A 19164-nucleotide genomic window follows, 5' to 3' on the forward strand; every position below is an offset into this window, starting at 1 on the left:
CTTCTAGACGTATATATATATATATTGCTCTCGGGCCTTCTTTACTCTATAATTTTCTCGTTTTACTCTTGTTACGAAGTCCAGATATCATGGTTTGGGAAACGAACACAATAAAGTAGGTTAGAGAGGTTTTGTTTTTAAAATGAATCTAATACGTGTCTCTTGGTAACAAAAATAAATAACTTATCATAAATACATTACATACCTTAATACTTAAAGTTAACATAGCGCGCACGCAAGGTACCTCGGCTACCGCTGGGCTCTCCGTCGGGGTGTCAATTCCCAGGGTAGTCGGTGTTGATTAAGTGACCGTTGTGCGGGTGTGTCTGGAAGCTTCCGGAAGGCGCCTTACGTAAATAACAGTTCCGGTATAGAGAACAGGACCAGGTACGGTAAATGATAAGTCCAGGAGAATGGTATCCAAAAGAGAGTTAAGAGTAAGTCACACACAGCGTGGTTGGCATGGTGAAGAAAGGCCGGAACGGAAAAGGTAGGATTTGTAAGTGCTAGACAGACATAGTTGTTTTACGTGGCGTGACGTACAGGTTGGTACCACTGGGAGAAGAGACCGAGCCACTCCTTGAAAACTAATTTATATGACATTCGGTGAGGTTACTCGAACGTAGCTTAGAACTGCTCTGATTGTGCTCTACGTTTACAAATTAGCATAATAATACACCATTTAAGAATTACATAACATCAATTAGCGTAGTAAACCTTTAAAGCAACATGCTACATCATAACACTCTGTACCGGACCAGACTCGAAAAGTCATCTTACTTCTGGTCCGCTACCTCATTGCTATAACTATATGTTGACAAATGTACATCAATATGATTCAATGGCAGAAATAAACTGACACGAAACAAAAATAAAGTATACAGGACAGTATTTATAACATGTATAAAGTATTCTGATGTTTTATCCATGACTTCAGCTTTAGCTTTATCGTTTCGGTACTTACTCTGCCCTAGGGCAAGGGACCGCGCCGATTACGGCGAACGCTAAACCTCGTTTAAAGTTCTCGTTAATTGTGATTTTACGCCCAATTCCCATATCGTAATGAAGAATGAAATGTCTTCGTTATAAAAGGTCTGTGGGGAAGGGGTGAAGTCCTTAAAGTATTTAGAATTTCTTGCTCCTCTGTATCGTCTTGTAAGGAACTTACTTCAAGTCAGAAAAATGACTTACTATTAAATTGTGAAAAAAGTGGATTTATTTTCAGCTTTGATCATATTTTTTGACTGCATGTGTAAGGATAAACAACCCCAAATAGAATTAACTTGGCTGCTACGGGTCCTATGAGCGTCTTGTTTACTTTATTCAGATAATACCAACTTGCTACCGCGCAATCAGCTGTCTGTCTATTCAAATGTATGTGAAGTTAATGCTTCCATTTAATTTATATTACGGACGGATTTTTGAACGTGGTAAATGAACTCCCCTTCCCTATCTTGTACGTGTTCTGATTGTCCAACGCGATAAAAATTATATCCTTTTGGCTAATTAAAACGGTTATCGTTAAGTTCAGGAGGTATCGCAGAGGGCTGCACTTCCTAGTCCAACAATTAATGGGACATCTTAGAATATATTTCACTAGAATATTAATGTGTTGATGAAGAAATGTTTTCAACAACATTGTTCCCACATACCATGACCAGGGAATTTCCTTCATCTCACACTGATTCAGAGAAAAGATTCACAGAAAATATAAACTTCTCATCAAATAAACTTCATTGGGTTGCAAGTATTCGCTAATCTTATAGGTCTTGCTAAGCTAATGTCTTTTATGCGGTCAATATTGTGGTTTTTGAGAAAAATGGCATAGGAGTAACAGAACGTCTTCATTCGAAGGCAATAAATCATAAATCTCCACCCCGCCCCTCCACAACACATAAGTGAAGAAATATGTATATCCACATAAATTCCGTAAGTTCAACCTTATCCTATCGTGTCAGTCCGAAGGTATCTCTTGTGTTAAAAGAGATTCATATAAATCAGATAAAAGTTCTAGTGGTCTGATATATTTTTTTTATTGATATTAGTTATAGTACATGTATACTCAGTGGTCGCGTAATAGCTTCATGAGGACGGTTAATTTTACTGCTGTTGTGCACATATAGTATCACATATATTGGAATTATTTTATTTTCCTGTAGTGTTAGACATTTGGTTCCTAAGCATCGCTTGGTTACATTAATCCAATTGAGCATTAACTAATATAAAGATACTTAATACCACCCAAAAATCGTATCGACGCCGAAACAAAAGTTCTCGTTATTTCCAAATTATAAAGTGTACATTAGTGTCCGTTTTCCAAACTGTATATCAAGCATTATTTGTGTCATATGGGGACGAGCTTTGTAAATGAAACGAATAAAATAGAACACTTGCATCAAGATTTCTGACGGATCATTTATATGGTAACCATATGTATCCGTTCACAGATCGGTGATGACAGTTCGTGAGAATGGAAAACCTTAGGTCAAAGCTTGAAACATTAGATGTGGGTTCATCTGATGAACACGCCAGTGGATATGAAGAACCGTCACTATCATCATCTGCTCAAGCTGCTCAAGCTTTTGTGACGTCATCGCAGTCAACTGAAAGGCCCAAGTTTGTTGTTAGGACTGAAAATGTGAAGTCAACAGTTACAGGTGAACAAGGTTTTTTCCATGTGTTGTTTGACTCTAATGTCCATGTTCTGTCAATGGATTTATCTCTGTTACTTTTACATTCTGATTTTTGCGCACAAGTATGTTAGAATTATTTTGATTTCTTTGTTGGAAATTATTGTTATGCGATCGAATTTTGTTATTCAGCCTTGTTTCTTAAATACTTCCACATCATAGGAACTTTCATTCATATATCAACGACAATATATTGGATAACCTTCGATAAGGCCTCCTCAAAAGAATGAAAAAGAAACTAAATCAGAATTGAAATACAATATAAAAGGGGACATTCAATGTTATTCTACTGAATGATAAGATTAATATCTCGTTTTCACTGAACCATTAGTTTAGTATATATTCAACAAGTAGAATACCTCCAAATATTCCGAAGTTTGCATTGATCGTAAACCTCTCACTGATCGTAAACCTTTAGGTTTCCTACACAGTCATTATTCAATTACAGGAAGATTTGTATTTTGTCACTTGAAACCCTCTGGTAAGCACAGCAGTTTTACCTATGGTTGCACTTCTAAAGAGAGAGTTACGTTTTCCACCTTCTCGATAGACTCGCCTAAGGATTTGGATGAAGCTCCAGAACTTTAACACACGTCTTATTTGGATATTTATTTCTGCGAGCATGTACATACATGACATCATTAAATGTAACTTTCATCCGTTAATTCGATTTTTTTTTTATTTCTTCACAGACAAAAAGTCTCTTTTAATAGATGCCTTGAAAAGGCGATATAAAATACAATACGAAGCTATCCAACCAATACCGTACATTAAGGAGAGACTATATTGTGTAGATAAGGTATTTGTAGAAGGAGGTACAGAGTTCTATTCTGTTAGAGGAACAGCAGATAAAGGTGAATGGGTACGTGTGAATTCTTACAGAGATATCTTCACAGACTCCCGAATTAAATCCAAGCGTCGTATCATAGAAGCAGAGCCCGGCTATGGCAAGTCAACTGTAACCCTACAGCTTGCATATGATTGGTGCAACGGTGTAGAAAATTCACCTCTGAAAGACGTAGAAATTCTGATTCTTCTCCGGTTAAGGCAGCTTGGAAATGTCAAATCTATCTACAAAGCAGTCAAACTATTCTTGGTACCAGACGAACCGCGAATCAAATCCAGTGATATTAAAAATATCATTAAAAGCTGTTCTTCTGTTGAGTTACTCCTGGACGGATATGACGAGTATCCCGATAAGGACAAACGTACAGGAAGTGACGTAGACCGAATTATTAAGAAAGATCTGTTTGAGGATTTTGAAGTATCCTTAACAACCAGATATCTTCCAAAGGACTATGGCAGATATAATACTAAGCGAGTGAGATTAGTTGGATTTGACGAGAAAGCACGTGATCAGTACATTCGTAAGGCTATTGCTGGAGATAACGAAGAGGTTGTTGAGAACATTAAGCGCGCTTTGAAAGCTAACCCAATACTTGACGACTTATGTCAGGTTCCTATCTTCTTTGTTATGTTTGCCCACATGACTCACGAAAAGGAATATTTTCAAACATTCAAGTCGGTTACAGAATTCTTCCGCTACATGATCCAGTGTTTCCATGATCACATGAGAAAGAAATCCCTTGATCAGAATACAAAGAAGCACATGAGTGAGTATGAAATTGAGCATACTGAACTGAGTAATGTAGCGTTTGAGGGACTCAGTAACAAAAACCAACAACTATCATGGGGTAAGGAGAAACTCGGTGAACGACTTGGTCAAGGGTTTTATGATCACTATATTTCAGTTGGTATCTTGGTAGAGGAAGAAGTAGCTGACGACACAAATTAAATGACTTCAGATGAACACATACGAACAAAGACCGAAGCAAGGTTCTATCACAAGCTGTTCTGTGAATATTTTGCATCTTTTGCATTGGTAATTAAAGTAACTGCTGCTAGAAATGCAACCGAAGTGAAGAAAATTCTTGATAAAATAGATCCATTTGATCTTCAATACCTGTATCGATTCAGCTGTGGGATTGACGCTAACGTTGGGAGCAAGATAATAGAATACTTGAAAGGAAGAAAAGACGGAGATAAGTTTGCAATACTCTGCATCCTGGAACAAGCTGGAGAGATAGATGATGACATTAAGAAAAGTGTCAGAGAGATCTGCTCGAAGGTGCTATTGTTCTCCAATAGCGCCAGCAAGCTGCTTCAACGATCATCTATTCAGCTCTTAGATATTGCATCTAAATATGATGTAAGTAAGACTTTCTTCATTTATATTTACATTAGCTAATTTATAACTGCTTCCTTCTAAGTAATAGCTATACCAATGGGTGTGTCTAGTTTGTTTTATAGCTCAAATTAAAACGAATGGAAGATGTTCAACAGTTCAGCAGGTTTTTTTGTTATTCTACTTTTCTAGTTAATCAGTAGCTAGTGTTAAAACTGTGCAGATATAGTATCGAACCCATCCACAATCCCATTCATTATTTTTGTCTGTTGTATATGAACATATGCTCTAATGGATATCGTGTAGTTAGTAAGCAAATATGAAAACTGGCAGCAACTTATTTTACTAGATGGTGAATAAAACAATTTGACTCTTACTCTTATACAGAAGTCTCTAGTATTGAGATGTGTATCTGTTTTAGTCATAACACGAGAGTTTCTTCATTGGATTTCGCATTAGCTATTGGATGTGAAACCATCACTTATTTCTTAAAAATGGGAGCCCAACTTAAGATCATTATTGAGAAACAAATTTGACCATCATCATTTGCAGTTCTCTCTGAAATTGAAATAAACAAATTAGTAAAATAGAAGACTTAACGATTATATCTTGGACAAATTACCTTTTCAATGCAACAGCGAAGCAGTAGCGTAACAGAGGAATCTTTGCAAAAGTTTTTCCCCGTATAAAATGTCACTTCCCGTCATAAATGCATGGAGACAATAAAATGAAAATCGCTTTAGCTCGACGTATCTCTGTTTACATATAACATAGGCTATGGTATGAATAAACTTCCCTGCCCTCGGGTTGCTTTGACGTCAACGGCTCAAAATACACCTAACTTCACCACCTTTAAATTTTTCTGTATTTGTTCATGTAAATAATATTGATTGATGCCATCCTTCCATTTCACCCTCTCCTGCCACTCCACCTCGGCCTCGACACACGCAAGCAAACTGTCAAATATTACCTATTATGTCTTTAATTACAATAGCGGTTTGAGTACTTGGGTGTAGATAAATGGGACAAGGTGTATAGAACGTTAGTGTTAATAACCTTGCCTTTTAGGGGTACTTTTATATACCTGATTTATAGTATAAATATGCCTCAAAATGCACCTTGACCCTTTCTACATTAATCATTCGTTTTCAGTTTTCAATTTGCCCCAATACGATTTTCGTAATCATATGCAACGATGCTGAACTATTTTCACCATAACAAAACCTCCAAAGGGGTTTCCTATTTCGCATCCCTTTCAAATATACATCATTTTACACTACCCTGACTACATTATGTCACGCTGCATTAACTACATTATTTCACACTGCATTAACTACATATTCCGGTTAACAATTATTATCAAGCTCTTAACTCTGGGTCTTGAAGAGTCCATCACCTTTCCTAAAATGAAAGTACCTAAGCGTATGTATGCACAGCCCTGCACAGAGGAAACAGTAAAAGAACGTGTTGTTTTTTAACTGTGAAAATTGTTCTATTCAGTCAATATCTTAGATGTTGGTAGTTGCTCAAAAATAGATATTCAATAAATATACGTATGGTTTAATCTAAATTAAACTGAATTTATCAATCAATTCTAAGTTCAATGTTAGTTTCTCTTTATCAATTAATTTCTATTCTTCAATTAACATTAACAATAGCATCATAGTTATTTGATGCATACATCTTATTAATTGCTTGTATAATTGATTTATGTTTGTTTTGTTCTCCCGCAGATCCCGGTTCTTGATCTTAATCTGTTTAAATCTTTCAGCAAAGCTGATAAAGATAGCATTGTCCTCCGTTCTGGTCTTTCTTTGGGCAATCTTTCGACGGTAGTCACAATAAGAGTAACCACAAAGGAAGGAAGAGAACTGACGGAGGAAGATGTTGTAGGTTTATTACTTTATGCAGAACAATCAAAGGATTTACGTGAACTCTGGTAGGTATTACTAACAGTATAAAATACATTAAATGTCTACATTATTGTTATGAAAGATCTTTGACCGGGTACACGGATTGCACAATCGGCATAGCGATGCTATATTAAAACAGGCAGGATTATGAAAGCTATTTCGTCCCCACTCGGCTCCATTCACATTCATTAAAAACACTTAACATTCCGTCGGAATACAGGTCTAACTTTGCTGTGCGAAAATGACTGACTTCATGAAAATTAATTTCTATGAAAGAAAACTGAACTAGAACTTTCTCCTCTTTCTTTTCAGGTTTCTCAACTGTTCACTACCAGAATCAATCCATCCAAATTCTATTCCGATCAGACTAAAGACATCGAATCTTAAGGGTAATTACAAAACAATCGATATATTTAATATTTTCCTAGGTGTGGATGTAACACAGAAATATTTCCGTGTCCTTCTGTCTCTACCAAATAACCAGTCAATAAATATTACAGAGAAACAACTGTCATGTTATTGTGTGCGTTTTATGCTCTGTAAGTTATCTGTACAAGTAATATCATGAACTTCATCTACCAGCTACCAATAATACTATAACATTATTGTAAGACAGTCATGGTATATGTATTGGCTGCATACTTTTGGTGTCATTTACTGTCTTATCGATACCAGGAGCTATAATTAATCAATCATTAAAGCACAAATTTTATAGATCATGCTTTCCTATATATTATGATAAGGTTCATTTTATACCCAACGCACAACAAAACATGACCTATCTGTTCTAACAAAATCACTAGAAAGAGGAGAATGTTAACACAGTGTATGGTTGAGTTCTGAACGAGTGAATAACACCAAAAGCGTGCGATTTGTTTTGTAAGGCAAAAGAAAAGCAACATTTGGTCGTAGCCGTATTTACGGGAAAGCCGGCCACAATATTACATATTGTCCTTATATAAACATCCCTAATTTTCACTAAAAAGGCTATAATGATCTATAATAAAACAAAGTGACATAATGGGAATAAACAACTGGGAAAAGCTGTAATGTTATGGTAGATGTCAGTACTGCAGTAAACAATCATAATTACTGCAACATGTTACTCCTGCTCTAAGTGTATAAACTCAAAATCAATGAAATTCAGCAATTGAAACATGGTTAGAGGCAAAATTAAAAGAAATGCACACACAATCCTTTTCTCGGTTTCCCCATGAAACCATAGAACGATTACATCTACGAAATATTTAGTCTAATTTTTTTCTAGTTGCATAAGTACCTTTAAACGAATGTAAAAAGATGCAGCCTGTTCCATTACAATGCTTTACTTACAACACCCTGCATTCATAGGGTACAGGAATGAATAAGAACATAGAGGCACACATTCATGATTGTTATGTTTACAGACTCAGTGAGGAATAATTTGTGCGAATCATTATTAAACAAAGCTACATGTGAATACATTACACAGGAATTAATTACTGGGGCATGTGAAGAGCATTTCAAAATGGTAAAGGTCGTCGTAACGTTCAACCTATTAGTTAGTTTAATTACTCTGACAATATTACAATCCTAATTTGCAAGTTATAAAGATTCACACAATCACATTCAACAGATATTCTTGCCACCGGGCCACCAAGCAATCAACACTTGTTTATTACTTTCCAAATGTTTTGGTACAGACCATTCTCCCCTTGAAATACAAACACAGTGATGCAATCACCATACGGTCAGTCGTTTATATTTCGGTAATGAAGTGGTGTCAATAGAAGAGAGTAATTTGTTAAGCCTTGAAGTCTGTAATTATTTGAAACATCATTTTATCGTGTCCTATAAAGATTGAACAGTATCAATGAAATCGAATACAGTCAACTCCTAACGTTAGACTAATGGGCGCGTGAACATTTCCCCCCGTATGCACTACAGAGTATACAGGTATACTACCTTACATGTATGCCTACCGTAGGAGTATTCGTTTTGTATGGCCAATATGTTGCCTTAAACATCAAAATTCATTCACACTAGCCGAGGCATAGTGCAATATCCGTTAACGAGACCTAACCAAGTCAATGTAACTCCGTGCAGGGCAGACAATACTTATTCAAGGCGACTACTTTAGATTTGCTAGTCACATTTGTCTCTAAGATGGTATTTTCAAAGTCACATATGAAACTGTTTACCGTTGCAACATTTCTGGCGACTTATGAAGCAATTTGTGAAGTCAATTGTTTCCGACCATACAGTGCCCATACTTTTGCCCGTAGGGACTTGTCGTGCAAGTAAAAGGGTTGGGCCAGTTCAATTGGCATGACATCATCTCCCCCCCCCCCCCTTGATTATCTTGCATATTATTCTTTAATATTAATGACGGTCATTAGCATGATCACGTTAGGTTCCTTTAGGCTCTAGTGGTATGTAACTATAACAACAACAACTACTACTGTATCAACAGTCATGTTGTGATAATATCTTGTCACAGAATGATGTTATATGCCAATATGTTCAAACGTAATGACACAAGAGTTAAATGTGGTCAAATAGTAACCTTTCCGTATAATATCTGGAGAATTCTCATCTCCCTAGTTGGTCCGTTAATTGTTGTTTAGTTAAGCAAAGATTTACCAAAGTTTGTAACAAATAAAATAACAAAGATGATTAAAGTCGTTTAAACCTCTCTTTTGTGTGATGCATTGTTGTCATAGTTACCGCATTTTATGACCATTTTGATTGAAGCTAGAGTGGTAAACAATATACTGCACTTTAATGGCAAGTTCATTAAAAATCTTTGACCTCAGCGTCACTCCAGGTTTTTTTTGTTTAGTATACATAAAGATATAAATAATTATTAAATATTCTCCAACATGTATGGATCTATCTCTCCTAAACAGTCTTTTGGCAAAATTCTTGCAGTTGTTTGGATCTCCATTCTGGGCAGTGGATTAAGGTAAGTGTACATAGGTATGAAACACAGTGAAATCACGATAAAATACCTAATGATGATGGTGATGTCTTACATGGGTTTCGTACTAGTTTTACATATTATGTTGCAAACTCGACTGTTAGATTACTACATCTTGTCCGGTGCACTCTATAGCATTCCTTTTATGTAAAATAAGCTACAATCAAACTCTGAAGTCATAGAAGTGAAAATAGTATAAACAGTCAAATAATTCGTGATTCTTCATTGAAGATAGTAACCATTAATATCCATGTGCTAATCATTATCAGTTTTCAATGAAGAAATAAAATGAAACAAATCCCAATGTATTATATTTTTTATTAACTTCATACAATAATTGTTTAACAGGAAGGTCAAGGTTCATTGTGCGGGTACATGTACAATTTCTAACTTATTAATTGCCTGTGTATCATTTTAATTCTTAGACTGATGACGTCAATACTATCACTAAGATGTGTTCAAAGTTCGTGTCCATTAATAACAGTCAGAATGTGTCACAACAGAGGTCAACCATAGAGCTCCTGGAGAAGGCATCAAGTGGTGACGTAAGTCAGTGTACGATATCATTATATATACTTGTACGAACAGTTAAATGTAAATACGTCAGATTAACCATAGAGCACCGTCTAAATGTACATACCTATGGTATTAGGAAATATATTTTTTAAAAAACGTCCAATTCTGCAAATAATTTGCTGGACATCGAACTGATACATTTATATGAACGTTTAGATGTAATTCTATTGAAGAAGGAAATTTTAACTTTACCAGAGTTTTTCTAATATTTCTTTGTCGCAAAGATTCATTTGCGTTTATCATGCATTTCGTTGGAAACGCCGACTGACTACATAAATATTGTAATATTTATAAGTGTAAATTCAGAAAATGTTGGTTCCCTGATTCCCGGTTTTTTAAATTATTTTTATATTGCAAACTGTATACAATAATTCGATGACTAATACTGACAGTTTCATAATTGCAATACATGAGCAACTGTTAACTTCAATATTCAATTTCATGAATATGTATATCTCAAGGATTGCTCGATTTTTCCCCGCTATTTTTGTATAACAGTGATATGTTAACAGTGCCAAGCGAGCCGTGGTACCTAGTCTTCATCTTATCTCCTCTCAACCAGTAGGCCTATTGCAAGCGTAGCAACACATTCAGGCACTTCCCTTTGCCTAACAGGCCGAACAACAGTCTCTTATCAACACTGACCCAGATCATAGTTGTTAAGCTTAATTTACCTCTTAATTTACCAATTATCATGATGCATGTTGTCTTTTTTCGTTAGTTGAATGTATTCTTATGGTATTTTGATTTCGAACTCGAAAGTCTTTTTCAGGTAAAACGTTTTCAAACACCGACCTATAATTTTACGAAATATCGTTTTGTTAACTTATTTAAAGAAGCCTACTTAGCCCATGGAAAATCGTAATCACTGCTAAAGTAGTCCGACTATGAGCCCCCCCCCCCCCTCCGTTGTTTCTTAAAACATGAAACGTCACTTAGCACCAGTCACATGAATAATTATTAAACTTCGTAATATAAAGAGAAGAGTATAAAGTGAGTTTTTTTTTCATTTTTGCAGGTATGACAGGTACTGCATCGTGTAATATTTATTTAGTACTGCATATGCTGAGCTTATTTAATACGATCTTATAACCATCAATAAACTTAAATCATTCCTGGTGAGGAACTCCTGATGGTGACATAAATGATCGATGCAGTGTTTTGACATCTAGGATTGTAGCTATGACGTCATTGGAGTAGGACGAACCATAGATATTAACTTTAGATGGTTGGCTAGTTAATATGATATACTGTACTCAATGTGTAGTATATGTCCTATTGGTTATATTGATAGATAGCAGTGTATTTTAAGAGCCGGATACAATGTAATTATGCTGCTTAAGATATACGGCTATTATATTCACTTGTTACTCCACATAGTAAGTAAGGGCAATTAAAAATTTTATTTCATTTTGAACTTATTACTGAATCTCTATAGGTTTATGATACCCATTTGTATGAATGTTATAGGTAAGTTGTTACTTGCGTTGTGCTAAATTTGTAATTTAATAATATTGAAAACTTAAGACAATTCAATTGTTTATACTTTTTACTCACTCAAATGATCACCTTTCAACTCCATGTTGTTGAACTGTTAACTTACACAATATCGTAATCTTTTATACTGGTTACTTCATCAGATCCCTATTTCTGAGTTTTTAATTAGCTATACCTTCAGTTCACATTTACCGTTTGACTCGCTATATTCGTTCTATTTAATTAAAGAAATAATTAATATCGGCATCTTTAATGTATTTCATTCCATCAGATTCCTATCCCTGTCTTAACACTATTCAAGTCCTTTAGTCACGTGGATGAATGTGACGTCGTCCTCAGATCAGGTCTACGACTACCAGGACTTTCATCAGTATGTAAAGTGTGCATATACACAGAGGACGGCAGAGAAATGACACAAGAAGAGATTTTTGAAATATTGATGTATGTACAGCAGTCACACCGAATAAAAAGTCTGAAGTAAGTATAAGGAAAAATATGAAGATAGTTCACGTTTACAACTGATTGACGTTCTCGGTAAATTGGAATTACCAAGCTAACTCAATGTTTTAATAATGTGTTGCATTCATCTGAGCGGTAAATTGGCTATCGATAAATCTACGTAATACTGTACAATGTATATGTGATTCTACCTAAAAAAAACCACTTAGAAATGCAATGGGGTTCGGCTTCCGACTTTGAGCACTTTCTTATTTTTTTAACGTTAAAAGATCGTAATACTATATGTGTGTACAGTTTATTATGAGTCTTTGGCGGAAATAGCTTGCCAAATACTTGTGCAATTGTGTGTGTGTGAGGCTGCGGGTTGCAGATAATGATGTTGCTTAAACGAAGGTACGTTCATATTCAAACTATGAATATTACCATTGTCTGAGTTAACTTAAGTTGAATATCTTGAATTAAGTCTCTTTAAATACGATGTATACAGTACTCCGTATTCCATGTGAATTTATTTATCGCCTTAAGTTCTTTCTCGTGTTTAGGGATACATTTAGAACACATTTATTTTAATTTGCTTCAATTTATCCATTCCCATCTTTGATCTTGCTGTCTTTCTCATTATTCTGTAGTTTATTCTACTGTCTTCTACCTGCATCAATTCCAGCCGGATCAATTCGTTCGGATTGGCTATCAAAGAATGTCAAAGGTATCACTCACAAAGCAATTTAATTGATTGATCGATCGGTTTAAGTTATACTGAAATAGTTCAATCACAACGATCTTTTGCCATAGCTAGTTAGTTATATCTGTCATTGGAAATGATGTTGACTGACATATACGGTATAAGTTAGATTGACTTTTCTATCGGGATACGACACACATATATATATATATTTAATGATGGATTCACTTGAAAGTTTTGCTTGAGCGTAGCATCATACTTATCAACGAGGACTTCAGGATAGTTTGTGATAACAGTGGTCATTGTGCCAGTGGGGTCATGGTTTACTTTATCCTGTAATAATTGCGCGAGTCACTTTGGGTAGTCGTGTCGGAAGCCTTCTTGGTATTATCCCATGTTAAGAGTGAGATATTTCATTGCACCATATAGGCTCTATAATCTGTAACGAGTTTTTATTTGAGGAAGTCGGTGTGGGCGGAGGGGTTCGCTGACGTCCCCACTGGCTGCCAAATGGTGCCATCATTATGCCACTTTAACTAAATGTGTGTATACAACTTTATTAATCAATCATTATACTACAAATGGAACTGCTTGTGTTCTTTGTGACATTCTGGTTTGTGGTTCCTATATTAAGATTGATCGACTCGTTGGAACTATAATCAGAGAACGTGTTATCAAACTATATGTACAGAACGGATTCGATTGTTATACATAATAGTGAAAGTTAAAACTACTTTGTTTAACCATAAATAATAGTCGAAAATGCACAATGACACACAACAACAGTATTTTACTTTTGGTTATGTCGTCAAGATAAACCTTTCCAACGTAATCCAAACATATCTTAAGAAAATATTGATAAACAATATTTCGAGGGCGCTTTCAGTGAACCCTATATGTAAAAGAACAAGAACACATTTCCAGAATCACCCATCGTGATCACTGGATTAGGACTGTTAAACAAACTAGTTACATATTTGTTTTTTCTGGTTTGCAATGCAGTGTTTTAATGAGATTACGGTAAAATGGCAAAAGTACATTCTTTCGTAATCGTTGTAATCTTTGTTAATACATTAATTGTTCAGTATATTAGTACGCTGCATAGTGAACGGTTGTTTAGTTGAAGTTTTGTCAAAACAAGGATTACATTTCGGAAAAAGATGGACGTGAGAACAATGTTATTTTTAATCGTTGGTAGGATTGCAGGTTTATTGTAAATTGAAACAAAAGATGCTTTAATGTTTAAATCACAGAACATGCCCTTTTTCGAACTAGAGAGGTAATGCACCATGTCTTGGTATCAGCGCTAGAGAGGGGTCTAAGAGAGAGGATCACCTCTGTTTTGAATGTTTTGTTCTGTTTCGTGCTACGTGTTAAGATGCAACATGATGATGTAATTTTCACCATTTCAACTATTTTTGTGAAATAAATAACCAGTTCGACTAAATGCGCGTGTGTTATACATTGTCTTTAATATAATAGAAAATCCGTAACGTCACAAACATGTTTTTGAGGACATTTAATATTGGTTTACAGTTTATTGATTGGAAAATGGTTCTTAATGTTTAAGTCAAGAGAACAAGCATTCTAGGATCATCATGTTGAATTTCACATTCGGGTTCTTAGATGATGACTATGTTAACACTTTGAGGGTTATTTCTTTCGTTTGAGAGTGGACTGCCTTTGTGAATTAGAACTGAGTTGTAATAATTTGTGTGAGATGGTGTTGCTCAGAGTTAGAAATCAAAAAGAAAATCAAACTAACAGCTATAGCCGTTATCTCAGATTAGATTACCAATCATATCTATGCTTAAGACAAGACATTTGTTGTTCATTTTTTTGCTAATTATAATAGACCCATACACACCAGTATAATCACTGTAACTTAGTGGTATAGTCTACGAGAGGAATATCCGTTGTTCGATTATTACATGCGCCTGATGAGTCCCAAAAAGGACAAAACCAGTCGTGAAGTTGTGTTAATCTTTAATAATTTAGTATATTTGTCATACCACTTGCTGCACACTCAATATGATACATATTTTAGTTTATATTTTAATTATCAGTTTAAAATGTTTTCCTTCTCCTTGCTTGTAGTTGAGTGGTTTCCAAAAAGAAGTGGTAATGACGGTTATAATCTTGATCTTCGAACATGTGCTTGGTTGGTGAGTATCTTTAATAACCTCTTTCAAGGGTTGGTTCCTTCCCATATAGAAATGCGTAATAATACAATCCAGTAGCTTACAACAATATGGTGTCGCTGTTACATCATGCAAATAATAATGGTATTCGTTTCCATCAAATTCAGTAAACTATTGAGAGTTCCTAAATCCGTCAGAAAATGACAAATCAAATAAATGAACCAATTGGTAAATATGTCATATTGAATGTTAGATGAACGACATGTTTATCTTACTAATAATATTTTAATAAAAAGACGAAATGATACCCGAAACAGATATATTAAGCTTCTAAGATTAACAGGTGAAGTAAAAATCACATTTAGCCTCTTACTGGACTTTGCATCGTAAGTTCTTACAATGAACAGTTTGTTATCATTTATTCTGCTTCTGAAAGATAGAACGGCCAAATACATATTAACACAATGTACTACAAGGTAAACATTGCGGAGATGATTTTGTTCGCTTTTTTTAAATATCAAATAACTTCATTACAATAAACTATTGGTGAATTTAAAACTTGATACTTAATACTTGAATTCAGTGAAAATCTTAAACTGAGAATGAAAACTTCGTAATCTATGCGTTGAAATGAAACGAAGCAAGCCCTAGTTTAATACTTTCAGTTTGAATGAAAGGTTGTCATATTAATGAAATTTTATTCGGGTCATTCGTTAGACTAATTTCTTTAACAGTGTAGGGTCAGGTAATAGGCGATTGAGAGTCGGTTTAAACCAGAGTACTGATGAATTGGAAATCATTAACCATAAAAGTTAAACTATACATGTTCTGCATTCTAAAATAATTGGCACTACCAATATCCTCATTTTTCGTGTTCTGTTTTTGCTTGTCAGTAGTTGGGTGGTTTGAGATGTAAGATAGAAAACAAGAAAACCGCTTTCGAGAAAGCGAGAGAGTATAATACATACTTGTTTGTAGTCTAGTAGGAAATATTTAGTAAGCTTTATAGTTATCACAAGGAGGGATAAGGGGAAATTTAGTTGAAATAACAATTAGCTTAATACGTTTCATAAAGAGGAAGATTTCGATACATTATCTCTGTGTTATTGAGGACAACGAGTCATGGTTAATATAGGTATTTAGTACTTACATACCGTACGTAAATCATGGTACATGGAATGTTGGTTGCACTTGATATGTACATATATTTAGACTACGAAGAGGCATATGTGGGAGGAATAAGTTGCATAAGAGGCACAGGTTGCAAGTGAATATAAGTATATTTATTCAGTGTACCTAATGTACACCTGATTTTATTATATATATATATATATATATATATATATATATATATATATATATATATATATATGATATATATATACAAATGATTCTTACATAATCCCTATCAGGAAACTGTATATATATATATATATATATATATATATATATATATATATATATATATATATATATATATATATATATATATATACAGTTTCCTGATAGGGATTATGTAAGAATCACTTGTAGTGGGACATAAGTTGTATATACGCAACAATTATGTGCGTCGTTCAACACTGCCCATGCTCATGCACAACCGGTTCATCTCTGATGCGTTCAGTGTAATCCATCACAAAGCTGTAGAGATTATATCTGTAACTTTTACGAATTGATTATCCCCTTGATTAAGTATGAACCTTAAAAAACGAACTGAAGGACGTCGATGAGCATTGTCCTCATAATCACCTAGAATATAATAAGTTCATCCAGTGCCATATTTTTAAATATTGAAGTGATCAATTGCTTCAATTTCTATTTAAATCAGCACAATGGTATCCGTTTGACCAATTCAAGGTACAGAGAAGAGGTAAGTATTACAATGTCACTTTGAAGTTTTACCATTTCCTTTTAAAGTTAACGGTTTTACCAATCGAATCTCAACGAAAGATTGGAAGCAAATTACTGATTAAAGAACATTCAGATCACCGAGTTTCATGTAAAAAACGTACGTACTACACATTAAAACTTCCACGGTTAGTATAATGAAACTCCAACTAAACGATATTACAACAGAACTGATGATTAAACCTGTGGTACAATCTCCCCCCCCCCCCCTGAAAAACCCTGAAAATTCTTTGAACTCTCAAATAATTGGGTTCGTTTTAGGAACTTGGTTAATTTAATTGCTAGGCATTTATTTTGTGATATATAGCTTATAAACTTGCAAAAGGATGTTTGTTTCCTAGTTCGAGATACCCAAACTTAACAGGTTAATGAATAAAGACATATAACTTAAGCTATCACAATATTGAGTATTATGCGGATGGCAGAGTTTAGTTGTTTTTAAAAATAATCTTATAAATATGTACTAATAATATTACTAAAAAAATATGAATATTAACTATCACCATAATTAATATTTTACGGCAACACTTTGAGGATGTTAAATGAGTACAGTTAATTCAATAAGCGGGTCTAATACATTACTCCCATTATATAAAGTAATGATGTGATTGATTTATAAGCAACAACATGAATGACAGGAATCAATCATAGCGTTTAGCTTAAATTATCATATAATCTCGTAATTCTCGCTTCACTTCTCTCAAATCACCTTGTTAACAATTTTTCCTTGTTTTTTGAAAAAAAAAATCGCATGATGAAACTCCTGGTATTAAAGTTTTTAATCATGTTTTTTATAATATTGCTTTCGTTATAATCGGGGTATATTATTTCATAACATTCCGTTCGATCAAAAGTTTTAAAACATTAATATTTATTTGCAAACGGAAACGATAAAAGGAGGATATTACAAGAGCGTGAACTACAAGTAAAAAGAACCGTAAACATGTACTGAAATATTAAGGAAGAAACACTGATAACCACAGTTGACGAAGACTAGTGGTTGTTTAATGTAATTTCGATGTAATGATGCTCAGAGGCGAGAACATTTGATCTGACAATCTATATCTGGCAACATAATGTAGCCTTTCACCCATACGGTGAATGTAAGGCAAACCCTGCAGTGATATACACCAGGCTAATTGGACAAATACATGTACTTCCGAGCACATTTCCATGTATATATCCATCATAACAACTATAATAAGTGATCTTACAACGGGAATTGCATTTCATACGGTAATTTGTAATTTCGTATTTCAGATGGAAAGATTCCGAAAATATTGGAGGTAGGCTTTAATTAAAGTAAATACTGTAAATTCGTTAAATGTCATTCTCCGTAAACCAACATTGCATATACCTTAGGACATGTCACTGTGGACTTTATTTCTATATTCAGCACTGCCTGACAATGATTACATGCATTTGATATCTCGTTATTCCAATGTACTCCATCATAAACATTACGTCTTTCCGGTACTAAAACTGATAAGTGTAATTGTCGTAACCAACCCAATAGTTATTTGGACACTAAAAGCTTCTATAGTGTTGCAAACTACACTTTGTGAATGTAGGCTTAGTTCTCTGGGATTTCATTTTTTTTGGTTGAAAAGACGATACATTATTAAGGTCTTATGTATTTGCTGTCATCATGTCCTCTTATTTTTCTTTATACAAATTATACAAAATACATACTAATTTTCAATTCGAAATTAGTACGTATTTATATGAAGAAAAATAAGATGATATGATTCGAGTTTGAATTCTTAAAAATATGAAACACTGACAAACATTGAATATTTTAAGTTCGAAACAATAGTTGCCAGGGTTCATTATAACTAGTGATGTTTTAATGGAATCAAACCCATACAATGGATGTAACTTAAACCCTGCCGTGATATACACTATGCTGTATAAACAATCAAATGTACTTAATAGGAGAGGCGTCGATTACTTCTTATGTTCTTCTTTACTGAAGTATTCCTTTGCGTTTTGAATTGATCAAATGCAAATGTTAAGCCTATGAATGAATTAACTGGGAATAAAATTGCTCAAAAACGTAAACTATTTACAAACTAGGTGATCGGTTGCTTAGCGATGCACAATATTTCTTATGACGAATATATGTTATTATCCACAGGGAATCAGAATGGCAAA

At 34.4% G+C, this 19164-nt stretch overlaps 2 protein-coding genes across 2 annotated transcripts in view; both read left to right on the plus strand.

Annotated features, from left to right (window-relative positions):
* LOC139982680 (uncharacterized) overlaps positions 1 to 19164 on the plus strand; it is a 214111-nt gene that overhangs the window by 100064 nt on the left and 94883 nt on the right. The window lies entirely within an intron of this gene.
* On the plus strand, positions 2449 to 4820 carry LOC139982682 (uncharacterized). Its single transcript, XM_071995726.1, has 2 exons — positions 2449 to 2657; positions 3383 to 4820. Exons 1-2 carry the CDS (start codon positions 2471 to 2473, stop codon positions 4483 to 4485), a joined length of 1290 nt encoding a protein of 429 aa, XP_071851827.1. The 5' UTR covers positions 2449 to 2470; the 3' UTR covers positions 4486 to 4820.

This window comes from Apostichopus japonicus, chromosome 16 (assembly GCF_037975245.1).
Source record: "Apostichopus japonicus isolate 1M-3 chromosome 16, ASM3797524v1, whole genome shotgun sequence".
Lineage (NCBI taxonomy): Eukaryota > Metazoa > Echinodermata > Holothuroidea > Aspidochirotida > Stichopodidae > Apostichopus > Apostichopus japonicus.